We start from the raw sequence: 14695 nt of genomic DNA, 5'->3' as shown, positions 1-14695 counted from the left end.
CTAATAAAGGAGGTGGTAGCACCAGTAATGTTTGGATTGGAGCTACTCGTGCATTCCTGCTTGAAAAAACCCGCCACTGTGTGTTGTACTAGGGAAATGTTACATGAACTGGAGACATGCTCTGTGTTGACACAAGAGTTAGCTAAATGAATGTGGATGTTCATTCCTGTTTTTAGGACAAAAATGGGTGACTTGTCTAGAGTTTTTCTTGTGTCTTGTTTTTGATTAAGTATTCAGTCCAGTAAATTTGCCCTGGAGCAAGCAGACTAGAGGGTGTCATTAGGCCATAGCACAATTTTGACCACAGCAGGAATACCAACAAGTAATCAAAAAAAGAAGATTAAATGCCACATAGCTTCATGTTATCATGGAGATAAATGCTTGCATGATTCCTCTTGGGAAGATCTAGGTTACTGCTGCCTTGGCCTATCTCTTCTCACGTGAACATACAAGGCTTATGGGGCAGACCTCCACAAGGTAGGTAGATCATCTCTATGTGCTGGGTATTGCCCATCACACATGTGCCACCAATCTCTGTCCAGGCTTGGGAACTTAAAAGATTCGCTTCACTAAAAGCTGAGCCCAGGATCTCCAGTCAGCAAAGGGTTAAACCCCTGAAATTTCGCTGTTACGTCAGATTTTGGGGTAATAAAGGTGGTTGGTGTCTATTATAACTCCTAACATGGTAGCAAGGCTGCTGCAGCTATTGCTTCAGAAATATGGTGTCGAGCACTGCAATTCATGTGGAAACCTGCTAATTAATTCAATAAATGGCATGACCAACTGTTCTTGCATGGCTATGCGCCAGTGCCGGCACTAGTCAATACCCACTGCTGAGATGTGCTAGATATCACGTGGGTTTGAGCCCATCAAGATTTTCCAGTCTCAAACCAGCTATTGCTGCCCAAGATTCAGGGCAAATGGAAAATCTTCCAAGAAACCAACAAGCGAATGAAAAGAAATCTTAATTTCTCTGATACAATGCACCTTACCCTTGAAAGAATTCTTCCTACAAGCCAACCCCACTGCAAACCAAAACACCGACAAACAGATCATGAGCACCATAAGACAAAATTAATAGCACTGATTATTAACAAGGGTTGGGGGAGAAGAAGTGAGTTTGGTAAAACTAGGATGCTGCAAAAATGTATTAAAGAAAACAAATCATAAATCCAAGGACAGAAAGTTTTTTTTTTTAAAAAAAAAAAAAAAGAAAGGGGAAGGGAAAGGGCAGAAACTCCAAACCAAACAAAATCAGGACAGAGAGAAAAAGAGAAGAGATGAAATACAGCGAAATACAGGGAACGACAAGGTTAAGGTTGATAAGTCAGCTGCAGGCCTGGCACAGCATGCGTAATACTGGAAGGAAACAGAGTGAAGAAATGCTTGGGGATAAAGAAAAACAGACTGAAGCTGAATGTGAAGGGATTTCTCATACAGCATAACTCCTCACCTAGGCTAGTTAGTGGCACGTGGCCCCTTCCCATTTCGCCCCTTCTGAAAGCACTTATTAGTTAGCCATGGAAATGGGGTATTATGAGGATGTCACAGGAAATAGGAGAATTGAGCTAAGCGGTATTTTTGGGTAAATTTGGAATGCTCTCAGCGTGTCGAGTCCTTGCTTTTCGGGGTGGGCCATGCTCTCAGCTGTTAGCTCATGAAAGAAAAAGGAATAAATAAACATCAACTCCTTTTTTTGCAGGCGAGGAGGGAGAGGAGGAGGAAGTCATGGTGGGAAGGCGGCGTGGTGGTTACGCTCAACCACCTTGCTAGCGCTGCGGGGGCCACTGGGGCTTGTTGCTGGTCTCTACCAGGCTGGTGTGACATTTGCAAAGCCCGTTAATGACATTCAGCAATGTGACACACACTGAGCTTAAAGTGCTTCGAAGAAATTAATAGCAGCTGTGGGGAAAAGCCTGCAGAGAAATGTGTGTGCAGTGAGTGTTCAGAAATCGTTTTCGCCTGTTAAATATTAAAAATAATTTGAAGCTTTCTTTTCGTTTCCTACAAAATGCTAGTAAAATGAGCTCTACATCAAGATATTAAATCCTATGTGCAGTCTTTCAAACATACACACTATGCAATTAATTTCAATCACTCTAATTTCTATGTAATTCATAGTATATAAGGTCTTTAATTCACTCTGTTTTGAAGTTTTTCATCTTACAATTGTCTGAGGATCTTTTAAACAATTCCAAGAGGTAGTTTTCAATCAGTGGTTGAAAATATTTTAAAAAAAATTCTACACATCTACTGATGAAGTTTGATAAAGACAGTATAATTTCAAGACTTTTTTTTTAGGATTTTAATGCAATCCATCACATATTAATGTAGCCATGTATCTTCTACTGCAATCCAGTACTTAAAAATGAGAATTACTATTATCTTGCAATAATAATTCTAGTACTCTGGTTTGTGAGGGATTTTTTAAATTCATTTTTATGATGGGTGTTCTATAGTTCACAGATTAAGATAATGCCATTTCATGTGGGCATTTTCATAAGTATGTAAGTAATATTTTTTTTTTGCAAAGGATCAGCAACTAGTTCTTCTAATCCGTTGACAATTCCAAACTAAAACCAGGCGGGATTCCTGCTGGCTGCTTACTCAAGAGATGCATTATATGTATCCCTGATTACTAAATGTTTATCTGGTAAGTGCAGTCTATACGTGAACAGGATTTAAGCTCTCGTGTAAAACTGGTGCTCACTGTCAATGTTCTTGGCTTGGTGCAGTATGGACTCATGGACTTGTTATTAGAATACTGAATATATTTCTGACTTGAGGATCTAGAGCCTGTGTGCAGCCTTCTACTTAAATTCTTAAATGGCTTTCAAGTCAGCATTTATTTGCATGCCTAGAAACACACACACACACATATATGTATCATTTCTGCGTATGTACATGCATCTGCTTTAGCTCCCTAGCTCTGGATTTAGACATTAACCTTTACTTGGCTATCAGGGCTCAAAACTGCAGAATTGTGGAATTTTGAGTGGCTTACCAATTACAAGCTTATCAATTTTTTTCTTTTAGACTCTGTAGCCACTTTGCCTAAGGCATTCAGTAAGTGTTTCCAAAATCCAGAAAGCCTAGAAGAAATTGTCAAAAGCAGATGTCAAAACTAGCTGAAATTACAATAGAAAAATGAAGGTACAGTATCTTGTGATTACTTCTGTAGTCCCTGAAATGTTTTGTTTCTGCACTATCCTGTCACTGTTACCATTCCAGTGAGCTGATTGCTGCTTACGTTTCCACAGGGGTTGTTGTTATAGCTGTATGATCCCTTCTAAAGCATAAAGAAATTGGTTAGGAATTGAAAAAGGGTGGTGGAGGGAAAAAAAAAAAAGGGGGAAGGGGTTATCTCTCAGGCTCTAAAATCTGAAGGCTAAAAGGAATGATTGGTCCATACCCATAAATTCAATCCCAAGATGCTCTGCCAATGCAGAAAGTTGACAAAAAAAAAAGAAAGAAAAAAGGAAAAAGTTTCAGAAAAGAGCAATACACTGTACTCAAAAAACAAATCACACATGAGTATTATGGCTATTCTGTGTCTGCACATGGAACAGGACCCAGGGGGCATGTGGTTACATGGGCAGTGCTCAAGTACGCCTCTGTAAGCGACGTCACCAGAGCTTTGGGGTGAACTACACACCAAAATATATATAAGGCGCCTGAGCGGGCACAATGCAGTGGAAATACAGTGGGAACCATTACCCCTTAAAGATCTTATTGAGGTGAGCGGGACCACGGCTCGAGGGTGCCGTGTGAGAGGTGTTTCCAGGTGGGACCATAGAGGGAGAGGCATCTCCACCCAAAAGCGTTGAGCATCCTCCTCCCCAGGTGCAGACCCGCTGCCTAAATGACCTTCCCCAGCTCATCCTGGCCATGGGGGGCTCCACGGGGCAGAGGGACAACCCAAATGGGCCTGGAGAGCACCCACCGCCTGGGCTGCTAGGAGGGTCTTGCTGACACACCGCAGAGGGACAACTCCTGCCAAAATCCCCTTCCTCCTCCCATGGGGACAACACCATGACCACGTTAGCTCTTGCTTTCTGTTTATTCTTTTGTCCTCATTCGAGTTTAATTTTAAATGCAATCCTAGTTTCCTGACGGGGTGGATTTTTAAACAGTTTGTACGCATCGGGAGTGCCCACTCTTTCCTGCCGATCAGTAACATTTTAAGGGTTAAATAAGCTGGAATTCATCCAGATCTCTTCCTAAAGAGCCAGTATTACATGCCTGTGTGAACACTGCTAACAGTATACATTAGTTGCATAGAAAGCTTGGTTAAGTCTTCAATAAAATGAATGACATGCCCATGCATCTATATTACTGCTTGCTTATAGGTAAGACTGCTAGCCTGGGTGTAATTTAATTTTAGGGGAAGTCATTCATATCATGCAGTTTCTATTTCAAATAATTCAATGGGAACCTGGAACTTAAAATGGGAATATAGTCTGACTAAAAGCCCTAGAAAGAAAACATGCTGAAGAAACATGCCATGCTTATTCAAACCTAGACTCCATAAAGCTCTAATAATTGTTATTAATAGCCACATTTCCTAGTCCTGATTAAAAGAAAGCAGAGTACAACACTTTTCATTCTATGAACAGGTCATTATTTTGATTTTTTCCTGTTTAATCCAGTATTATTGCATATTTATTAAATGCATTGCGTTTCCTACTGTAAAATTGGCCTGCAGCTTTAATAAGAAATATAATTATTTTTAATGGCTGTTTTCCTTCTATATGTGTTTTGGGGGTGGCTGCAGAATTGGAAGTGCTGGAGCAGGTTTCCTGAAGGTCTGCAATGTGTTCATGGACTGTGTCCCTCAGCTGCCAGGCACCCAAGATTTTGGGATGGCCAGTCTAGCCCATCAGGTAGCCACTGAACCCTGGACTACGATGCCTGACCTGGATGGATTGGATGATCCAGCCATGTGGAGCAGCATGGCTTTGTGCGGACACAGCCTCCTTAATTTTTATTATTAATTTTGTTCTCTGCATCACAAGTAATTCTAAAAACTTTGGCTTTTATGAAACTTGGGTTGAGAACAATGTAGGATCCACAGAACCATCTCAAACCAAAACCCCTACAAGTTGGCCAGCTCTGCTTGAGGATGCATGATGCCCTCACTTTGAGTGGCATAGGCACTTCGGACTCTTAAGTCTCAGTCCCTTTACATGGTAGTCAGGCTGAAAAGATTTTTTTTTTTTTTAACATGGCATGCAAAGTCCTACAGCTCATATATGTTTTGCTCTACAATGAGTGCAAATCTCAGAAGTCAGAACAGATCATTTGGAAATAAAACCCTGTTTTTTATTATAGCAGCTTTACGATTTCATGAATGTTAACTGAACAGTTTATAGTTAAAAACTGTTCCTTTCTTAATCCTGGGCAGAAGATGGACAAAATTATTTTTCAAATTGCTGTATCATTTTGGAGTTTTGGTCTCAGCCCATGAAGGGTGCATCAGAAACTAGAAATTTCAGATAATATTATCTAGTGCCCTCCAAAATATAGGATCACTTTAGAATTATGTGGAATGGGGCCAATCTTCTGAAATAGTACAAGTGCTGAACACTAGACTTTTCAAGTCCTGCTGGATGTACTGAAAATAGAGGCTGTTTCAGTCTACAGCCAAGATGTGGTCACCCCTCATAGCCCTTCTCAGCTCTTGCCTGAGTCCCCCTTTAATTTGTCAGCCAAGCACATCTTTAGGATATGGAGCAGGAGGTATCATCTCAACAGGAATTTCCCTCTGCTCCTCCTGGCTGGATGGTTCAGAAGGAATGGCAGGGCTGAAAGGGGGCACAGTTTAGACCAGTGTCCCATGATGAAATATTTGACTTCAGGAATACAGGGACACTTTTGAATATCCAGTCCATGTAGGAGGATGCTTAGAGTAAGCCTTATGTGATGTTGCATCTTCTAGCACAGATATATAATGTTAACCAGCACCAACCATTTACTAACCGGTAAATTAAAATAGGCCCTTCGAAAGGAGTCCTTGGCCCACCTGGGACACATTGAAAGGACAAGGATTTTACCTGTGATTTTGCTCTAATGCCCTCAATCTTTTATTAATCTAAGGCTCCTCATTTTTTCTGAATCCAAGGACTATTCTGCAGTGTTGCTATATTCACAGGCAACAGTGTGAATATCAGCCTGAACTTCTAATGTTACAGCATTAATTTTATTGTTCTCCATTTGCTTTACTTTCTTTCCTCCAAGTGTAAAAATTTAAAACACTGAAAATGTATCTGCATGGAATATATGCTTTTTTGCAACAGTTTTGCAGACCAGTTTCCGATGTCTCATGGGCCATAAGCTCCAAGGTCAAAACCACCGCAGCAGAAAGACATCTGGTGCTCTGGCATCACCTGGGATCTGTGGATGCGGCATGAACTGCCGGCCAACACCCACGCAGTAGATTTAAACTGTGCCTCTCCCAAATCCACCCGTCCTCACTTGGTGAGACCAGGGAAAACACCGTGTGGCAGGTGGGGATGCTCTGCTCAGGGGAAAGGCGTTTCAGCGCCGTTTCTCCTTCATTCCCCCTTGTCCGCAGTGTCAGGGAGCACCAGGTAAAAGCGAGATCCTGCATAGCTGTGGTGCTGGAGGTGACTACAGCGGGGTGAGAGGACCGGCTGTTGCCTCTTGGCCGGGATGCTTCGCCCTGTCATCTAATGTCGTAGTGCCCTGCATGTCCAGGGACTGTCAGCCTCAACAAGCGCCTTCCACGAGTTACCCTCATGCCCATTCCCAGCCACGTTCAAGCTTACAGTGGCAGAAGTGAAAACCATTTCTTAAGTTTTCTTGATTTTCAAGAGCTCTAGCTTGGTTCTTTTTTTCAATCTGTTTTCCATAACCAAATCCTCAAGGGCTAAACAAAGCAACCCCAAGAGAAACCGGTTAGCCTTGCAACATGTTGGGGAGCATTTTCAAAATGGTCAGCGTTGATCTAGTTCTTATCCAGCAAAAGGCCACAAGCAAAATCCTGGTTAAATTCCGGGCTTTTACAAAGCCTGACTCTAGAGCAGATTTGTGAAGCTAGCTGTACTGTATAGTTCACATGCACATTTGTGTTTCCTGCTGGCACTTGCTTTATTTAACTTCCTGGTTTTCTCTGTAATTTGCAAAAGCTGCTTTGACAGAGCTAAATAAAATCAATCACCTGCTACACTTGGTGCAAAATATGAACTTGGTTTTCAGCCCCAAATCAAATGTTTGCCTGAAGAGAACTCTCATTCTAAGACTCCTTTTTAATTGTATGCCCTGCTTGTGTTTTGCATAATAATAAAGTCATATAAATGCTTCTTCATTGATTTTTCTGCTAAATATAAATGCACCCTCCCTGGATCCCTTCCAAAAATGTCATTTTAAGGTCTGCAGCAGCTTCAAAAACCTGACGTTATGCTGCAGATGTGCGGCAGGCAGGTGGAGCTGGAATCCAATAGCCCTTACTGCGGATTTGCAGAGCAGCTTAAGGAGGTTTCTCGAGTGCCCTCATGCCACTGCATTGCAAAGAGATGTTGGCTGGACTGGCTTAAATGCCTGTAACTGGGCATATCTCCTGCTACCAGGTGAGAACATCCTTGCCCTTTTGATGAAGGCTGCTTCATAAAACCCCATGGTGTGTACTGCCCAAATATTCCTTCAAAATCCCAGACAGAGATAGGAAACTGAAAAACTAATGAGGGGGAACTCACCTAAATCTCTCTTTTTCTCTTTCTCGTTTTTTTTTTTTTTTCTGAGAAGAAAAATATTTTATCATCCATATACAGTTCGTTCATGGTTTTAAAGGTAAATTTCAAAAAATGAATTTTCTCTTTTTTCACCATTTTCTTTAAAATGGTTCTTCTAGGTATAGGAAACCTTAACTTTACTTTTCATCACACTAAACAGAAAAGGCCATTCAAATCTAACACTTGGTAGTATAAAACACTGTAGTAGCCTAAATATTTTTGAATCTATAGGTACTAGAAGGGTCTTAAAAATAACTTACACTAATAAAGCTTTTAAAACAGGGAATAAAATAAACACTTGAATGCTAGAAGGTCTAGTCTCCAGTCAATGCCCTTGGGAATTTCATGGTTTACTTCCGTGATGGGCACTATGAATTATGTATGGACATTTTTCATCCATCAGTGTAAGAGAAAACCTATGCATCTCTCCAGGCTCCAAAATGTCCAGCACATGCTAACAGCTTTTTATCCTATGTAGTAATGGAAATTAAATTAAGCTACCCTATAGTCTCTGAAATCTTTCCATGCTGGCAAGCAATCCATCAAAGAAAATACTTCCTATTGTACTCCTCTTAGATCATAGTAAAATCTGATGCCAGCAACAATTAATTATGAATAGCATACGTGAATTAAAAATGTAAAATCTAAGCAATTTTCTTATATTTTCCCTTTGACTTTGTTAAAGCCAATGAGAGAAAATAAATATTCAGTGTACTTTCTGCTATTGCACTGACAATTAATAATAATTAACCAGTCCCTCCATGGGAAATCTTACAAGATGATCTGACTGCAGTGCGGGTTTTACCAGCAGTCTCACAAAACAGATTTCTCTCTTTTAGTGTGTGTGCTTGTGCATGTGTGTTGAGCTCCGGAGGAGGTCTATATGGCACATTTCTTGGGCCAATTAATCTGGCTCTGAAATACTGAATCTCTTGCAGCTGTCACCCACAAATAAAAAATGTCAGTCCCCATTGTTTAGGACTTTTCTTTTCTTTTTTCTTTTCTTTTCTTTTCTTTTCTTTTCTTTTCTTTTCTTTTCTTTTCTTTTCTTTTCTTTTCTTTTCTTTTCTTTTCTTTTCTCTTCTTTCTTTCTCTTTCTTTTCTCTTTCTTTCTCTTTCTTTCGCTCTTTCATTCTCCTTTCTTTCTTTCTTTCTTTCTTTCTTTCTTTCTTTCTTTCTTTCTTTCTTTCTTTCTTTCTTTCTTTCTTTCTTTCTTTCTTTCTTTCTTTCTTTCTTTCTTTCTCTCTTTCTCTCTTTCTCTCTTTCTTTCTCTCTTTCTTTCTCTCCCTCTTTCTCTCTTTTCTCCTTCCTTCCTTCCTGCCTGCCTGCCTCCCTCACTCCTTCCCTCCCTCTCTTTCTCTCTACGCTCTCTTTCGCCTAAACTTGGACCACATGCAGGAAGAGCACTTTGTTCCTCTTTGGAGCGTGTTCATTTGAAACAACGCAAACCTCTGAGTTACCTTTAACCTGTGGTTCCAAATACAAACCTCATACATGAGCAGAGGTTTAGCTATACATCCCTTTACTGGGGAGGTGCTGCTCTGTATAAAGATTCATGAGATTTTTGTGTCAAATAAAACGTGAGACTTTCAAAATGTAATTTTTGCACTTTTACTGCTTGATGTCAGTGGGGAGTCCAAATTGCACCATTCAGTGTTAATTTTACAGCGTTCCTATGTCTCGCATTTCTCCATAACCTCAATGCCAAACAATCCAGGAGAGTATTGCAATTACTTTTAGTTACCATATTTTCATGCAACAGGCAGAGACGATCAATATTAGGCCGAAGGCAACAAATCTAGTTACAGATTAAGAAAAAAAAAAATCGGAGGAAAGATGCAGCAACAAGAAAGCAGCACCGACTGAGCATGCTTCTACTGCGGCACAGACAGAAAGGTAGTGGACGTACTGTAGAAGCTGGCCATTACGTAGTTTTGGCAGCGATCACCAGTAAATTCATTTGGGCACCTGAGAGGAAAAACAAACAAAAAAAATGGTAGAGAAAAAACAGAGAAAAGAGAAGAGGTGAATATATGCTAAGAAAGAAGCTCCTTCAGTGTGAACTGATTTGACTTGGTGAGTTCACTTTCAGAAACTGAATCTCGGTTTTGCATGTCAAAATGGCTCAAGATGTTGAGAGCAACTCGCTTGCTCTGTGGAAGTGGAAAAGAAATCTCCCCCCAGCAAAAATAACCAAAACCAAACCAATCAATCCAGATCAAAGTGCATTTCGAGAAATGAGAGAGAAATTCACCGTTCCAAATTCCCAAATTGCTTTTTGAGTGTACTTTTTCACAAGGCAGCTAGGAAACAAGATCTCATCTCGGTGAGTTTGCTCTTTTAAAGCAGCACTTTGCAGCAGTCTCCCAAACAAGATAGCTGCCTGTGCGTGCAATACAAATGCATCTGCGAATGGATGGAAAGATTAAAAATCACACAAATGAGAAACATTTTGGAGGTCGATAATGCCATGGTGTACAGATTCCAGTTTAGCAAATCAGGTCATAAATTAGTGCGTAAAGAGGCCAGTTCCAGCTGAACTGTGAAAACACCAAGTACTATTGATTTTGTTGCTGTAGTTGGGGGAGAAAGCAAAGTTCAGATTATTTTAACATACTTTCTTGGTTTTGGATTTTCATGGGCAGAGTTTCAGTACATCTTGCTCCAGTGAATCCAGGTTGGCACCTAAAGGGCAAAAACGTGATAAGCAATAGTACACCAAAACCACTGCTCTATCAGACTGTCATCTGCTGGCCTAGGGAGATGGGAGTGCTTTAAATAACCTCCTGGTTATGCGTTAGTGAAAAATGATCAGAAAAAAAAAAAAAGGGAGAAAGTGCAGTGCTTGAAGAAGATAATACTTTGCAAGATTCACAACAAAAATGCACCAGAGAAAAATCTAGGATTTTGGTTTGCCTGTTTTTAAAAAAGCAAGAAGAATCAGCCCTAGTAAAAACAAGCACCGACTCTGCCTTCATTAAGGAACCAGGCTGATACATATATATACATATATATATTTTTTTTTTCCAATTTGTAGTGCAGTGTAGAGCAGCAGTTCACACTGTTGATTTCAGGAGTCATACAAGATCTTTGGAAATAACATGGTTTTCCTATTTCTCTAACAGTATGTTGTATCTTCAAATACTCTCCTCTAGGGAGTTATAGGGAGTTTTGGGAGATATATATATCTCCCAAAAAAAAAAAAATGGAGAGAAGATAATCTGAAACCCAGAAGTCAGTGCAATCAGATGAAATGGTCCTTAGGAAAAGGTGCTTTCAAAATTCAACATCCCACAGCTGTGCAATACATGTGTTCTTCTGTGGAAACCTTTGGTACAGGCTGCTCTCTGGTCACGGACAAAGTATTTTTCTCTTTCATGTTTTGCTTGTCATCTTTCCTGCTGCTGGCTGTCAGTTCTTCCTTCGACTTTACTCCTGATTTCAGAACAGAGCTTGGCAGCATGCTCCCAAAATATCTTCATAGAAATACAAGCTCCTGTGGTTCCCCTCAGACATGAGTCAGCATGACTTTCCACTGCAGAAAACATCTATGCATTTCAGTCTCCTCTCCTCCTTTTTCCAACCACTCCTTCTTGGCATGTAACCATGAATCAGGCAATCTCTACTTCCCTACATCCATTTTAGTTTGATGACTGTCCTAATATTCTCCATGAGCTTTGCTGTGGTGCAGTCTCCTTTTCTTCTGCCCTTGCTGCTTGTCTGCTGCTAGCGCCCTCCTCACACGGCCTCAGCGTTCACTCACCAGGCTCTGAAGAGCTTTGGTATTTGCAACTGTAAATTGTTCAGAACAACTCTGCACCTCTCCTATCCATCAGGGCCTCATGTGCATTGAAATATGCCCCAAATTTTGTATTTTGTTCTTCCACAATTGCCCCTAGCTCCCAGGCCAAGGGGTATAACAGTGGTACTTAGAGAAAAACACTATGGTGGTGTCAGGCATAAACACAAGTATCTTGCTGAAAAAAAAGAGGCATAAGAAATTTTTGTATAATAAAGGTGCATTTTAGGCATCCACAGAGGATTTTTTGGATACGTTCGCTTATTAAGGAAAGTGAGTTTATGTTTTTCAGAACCAAGATCATATCTTCTGATAGGTTCGAATAGAGACCCTGGTCTCCACAGGCTTGTTCAACTATGAAAGCGGTAACAAGGACAACCCTGCAATGAGAAGATGATGCTACTGGTCTTCTGTGGAAGACGTCATTTTGCTTTGTGTTACTCAACAAGAGTGAAAAATGCTTTCCCCCTGCAATTTCAGCTTTATTTTGCAGAGTAGTGGTCTTGTTAGACACCAGAAAGATGCCAGACATTCCCACCATCCCTGTCCCTTTGTTCTAGGACCACTCTGGAGTGCTTGGCCAAGGATGCCACCGAGGAGCACGCGCGGGTGGGCAGCCTTGGGCTTTGCTCCTGCTGCTGGCCCCTGGGCTTGCTCGTTCTCAGATGCTGGTGCAGCTGCAGAGGTGACATGAACAACTCACACACTGGAGCAGACGATACTGCAATCGTTTCCAGACCCAAAGAGGTCAGCCCTCTCCAAACGGTGCTGGAAACCACTCAGCTGTGTTTGTGCTCACTCTGACACCATCGTTAGCAGCAGGGCCGTGGCTCCTGCCACCGCGAGGAGGTCCAGGGTGGGCCAAGACGATTGCGTCCACGTCTGATTACGTGTGAGCACAAAAGGCGTTTTATGGCTCAGATGCAAAACGCAGCACAGTCTCCAGTGCTGTTTGGCAGCTTGTTTACTGTAGACTACCCTTTTATGAACAGCTTGTCATGGAATCATTTTTAAAACACCTTGTCCTCCTCAGTGTTTCCAGATGCTGTTCCTTTTGAGTCTTTTATTCCTCCATTACCCACGTGCAGTTTCCTATTATGATACTGGCACAACTTGGAGAAACGCTGCTAAAAGCAATCGAGTTGTTCTGGATATACATTTGTGTAACCATAGCCATATATTTTCTTTTCTGCTTAGCAAAGGCTACGCAGAGTGTTGTATCAAATGCGTGAAACACAAATATGCTAAGCTAATTGCTTTTTCTCCCCCCACCTCCATGTAGTGTATGTTCAGGAGAGATGCACTTCTCAGAACATCAAACACACATCATCAAACAGTATTTTTCAGCAGGAGAAGAATGGCTGAATGAATCAGGACTTCGAATTTCCATTTAATCTGCTGCCTACAAGCAAATATATTAATATTCCTTTTTTTTTTCACAAAAATTTAATTTACTGGTCTGTTTCATAGCTTAGATCAGACCTATCATTTTTATTCTGCCTCTGGAATCAATTTCCTCAAAACTTTCGTTAGTATTGGGACAGAAATTTTTATCTTTTTGCTGTTTTCTAGAACATTCCATCAATTTCTATTCCAGCAAGGCCTTTACATGAGGAAGAATATAGGCAGTGTCTACACCATTAAAAGTTAAGCAATTCACCCTTGCTTAAGAAGGGAAGCAACATCCTTCCATTAGAAAGAAGCATTGTTTTCCTCTGTTAGACAAAAGTATTGCTTTTAACTAGTGAAATTAGAACTTAAAATTCATTTATTCAATAACAGCAAAAGCACTGTAAAAGAAGATGTCTGCCAGTGGATTTCTAGCAGATTAGTCAAACACCAGAGGCTTCATAGTAGGATTCTACAAGAGAAGTCTCTAAAATTCTCTATACAGTTTTGCTCGAATGACAACCAAGCACTAGGAGCGCTGGTCTTAATTGTATATTTGTTTAAGGAGCCATTTGATTTTGTGTCTTCAGTGGCTTGAGGATAGATTTTCAGCAGAAGAGACTTAGAAAACTAAGTCTTCCAGGAAGTTGTTGAAATCCAGACTCCCAAAGTCTACACCATAATCAAAACAGGACTCCTGTTCCTATGAAACTTCTGAAAATATTAGATGCTAATTTATTTAACTGTTCTCAAAGTTTCCTTTTCATCCTTAGTGTTTGGAGACTATTTTGTTCAGTCTGTCACTATAATTAAAAATACTCATACAAATCATACATGTTACTGGAGATAGAGTCAAAGGATACATTACTAAGTCTTGACACACTTCTTGGGTATTTCAAGTAATTACCTCTCTAAAGCAGGTAATTTTCTCAAAATTCACATTAGTATCTAGGAGAGCAAAAACATGATATCACATGTTTAAAAAAAATAATTTTTGAATACATACCTCTAGCTTATATCAAAAGAAGAAAGAGGATATTTATTTTAATAGAATTGTAGTTTTTACAAAACCAGAGATATTATTTGGAAAATTCCATGGTTGTTGCAGATATAAGTGATGTTTTTCGGTAAGGGATAAAACCAATTTTAATGACATGGCTCATGCTTTAGAAATTTTGTTTTTGCTCTCAACAGATGGACCATATGGAAAAATTCGAACTTGCTACTAGGCAGAAATATGAAGAGCAAGTACCATATTTTAGGCATTCTGCTTCCACAGGCATGTTCTGGTGGAAAATTTATTTTTTTTCAGAACAATGAAGGCAATGTGTACTTGATAGGTATTCATTTTAATTAGCACTGGAGTACTGGAATTAAAAGTGTTCTGCATTTTTTTACTCACTCAGAAAAGAACGCTGCATTGCCTCATCAGTTTCTCAGTATAGTCTCTTGCAAGTACTCACCCTTTCACTTCTTATGTTACTGTATCGTTTCATGGTTTACTATAGGACATGCAGCTTCGTGATGGCAAGTATTGGAAGGTATAGCAGAAGGCCAACACTACAACTGTGGCAGTGACTGTACTCAGAATAAAGAACTTTTTCACTGCCTTACACTAAATGAGATTCATCCAGTCTGATTTTACAGTTCTGATGCGTTTTCCAGATAGGTCTTGGGCCACCCAGAATGATGCACATCTGCCAATTTGGAAGTTGCTTTTTTTTTTTTTTTCCAACTTCCAACCTAGATTTAAAGG

At 40.3% G+C, this 14695-nt stretch overlaps 1 protein-coding gene across 10 annotated transcripts in view; it reads right to left on the bottom strand.

Annotated features, from left to right (window-relative positions):
* The window catches only part of NRG1 (neuregulin 1), a 271321-nt gene that overhangs the window by 16034 nt on the left and 240592 nt on the right, over nucleotides 1–14695 (bottom strand). For 5 of the 10 annotated variants that reach the window (XM_088520823.1, XM_088520824.1, XM_088520829.1 and 2 more), the window contains 2 exons: nucleotides 9661–9719; nucleotides 3413–3436 (listed from right to left, as the gene is read on the bottom strand). In XM_088520823.1, coding sequence (XP_088376949.1) covers nucleotides 3413–3436; nucleotides 9661–9719 — 83 coding nt within the window. Of the gene's footprint in view, nucleotides 1–992; nucleotides 1026–3412; nucleotides 3437–9660; nucleotides 9720–10368; nucleotides 10604–14695 lie in introns of those variants that run through there. The other 5 variants (XM_088520830.1, XM_088520828.1, XM_088520834.1 and 2 more) reach the window with 4 other exon arrangements.

This window comes from Tinamus guttatus, unplaced genomic scaffold (genome assembly GCF_059628265.1).
Source record: "Tinamus guttatus ecotype Peru unplaced genomic scaffold, ASM5962826v1 Tinamus_guttatus_pri_ptg000099l, whole genome shotgun sequence".
Classification (NCBI taxonomy): Eukaryota; Metazoa; Chordata; class Aves; order Tinamiformes; family Tinamidae; genus Tinamus; species Tinamus guttatus.
This window is presented reverse-complemented; position numbering and strand designations above follow the sequence as displayed.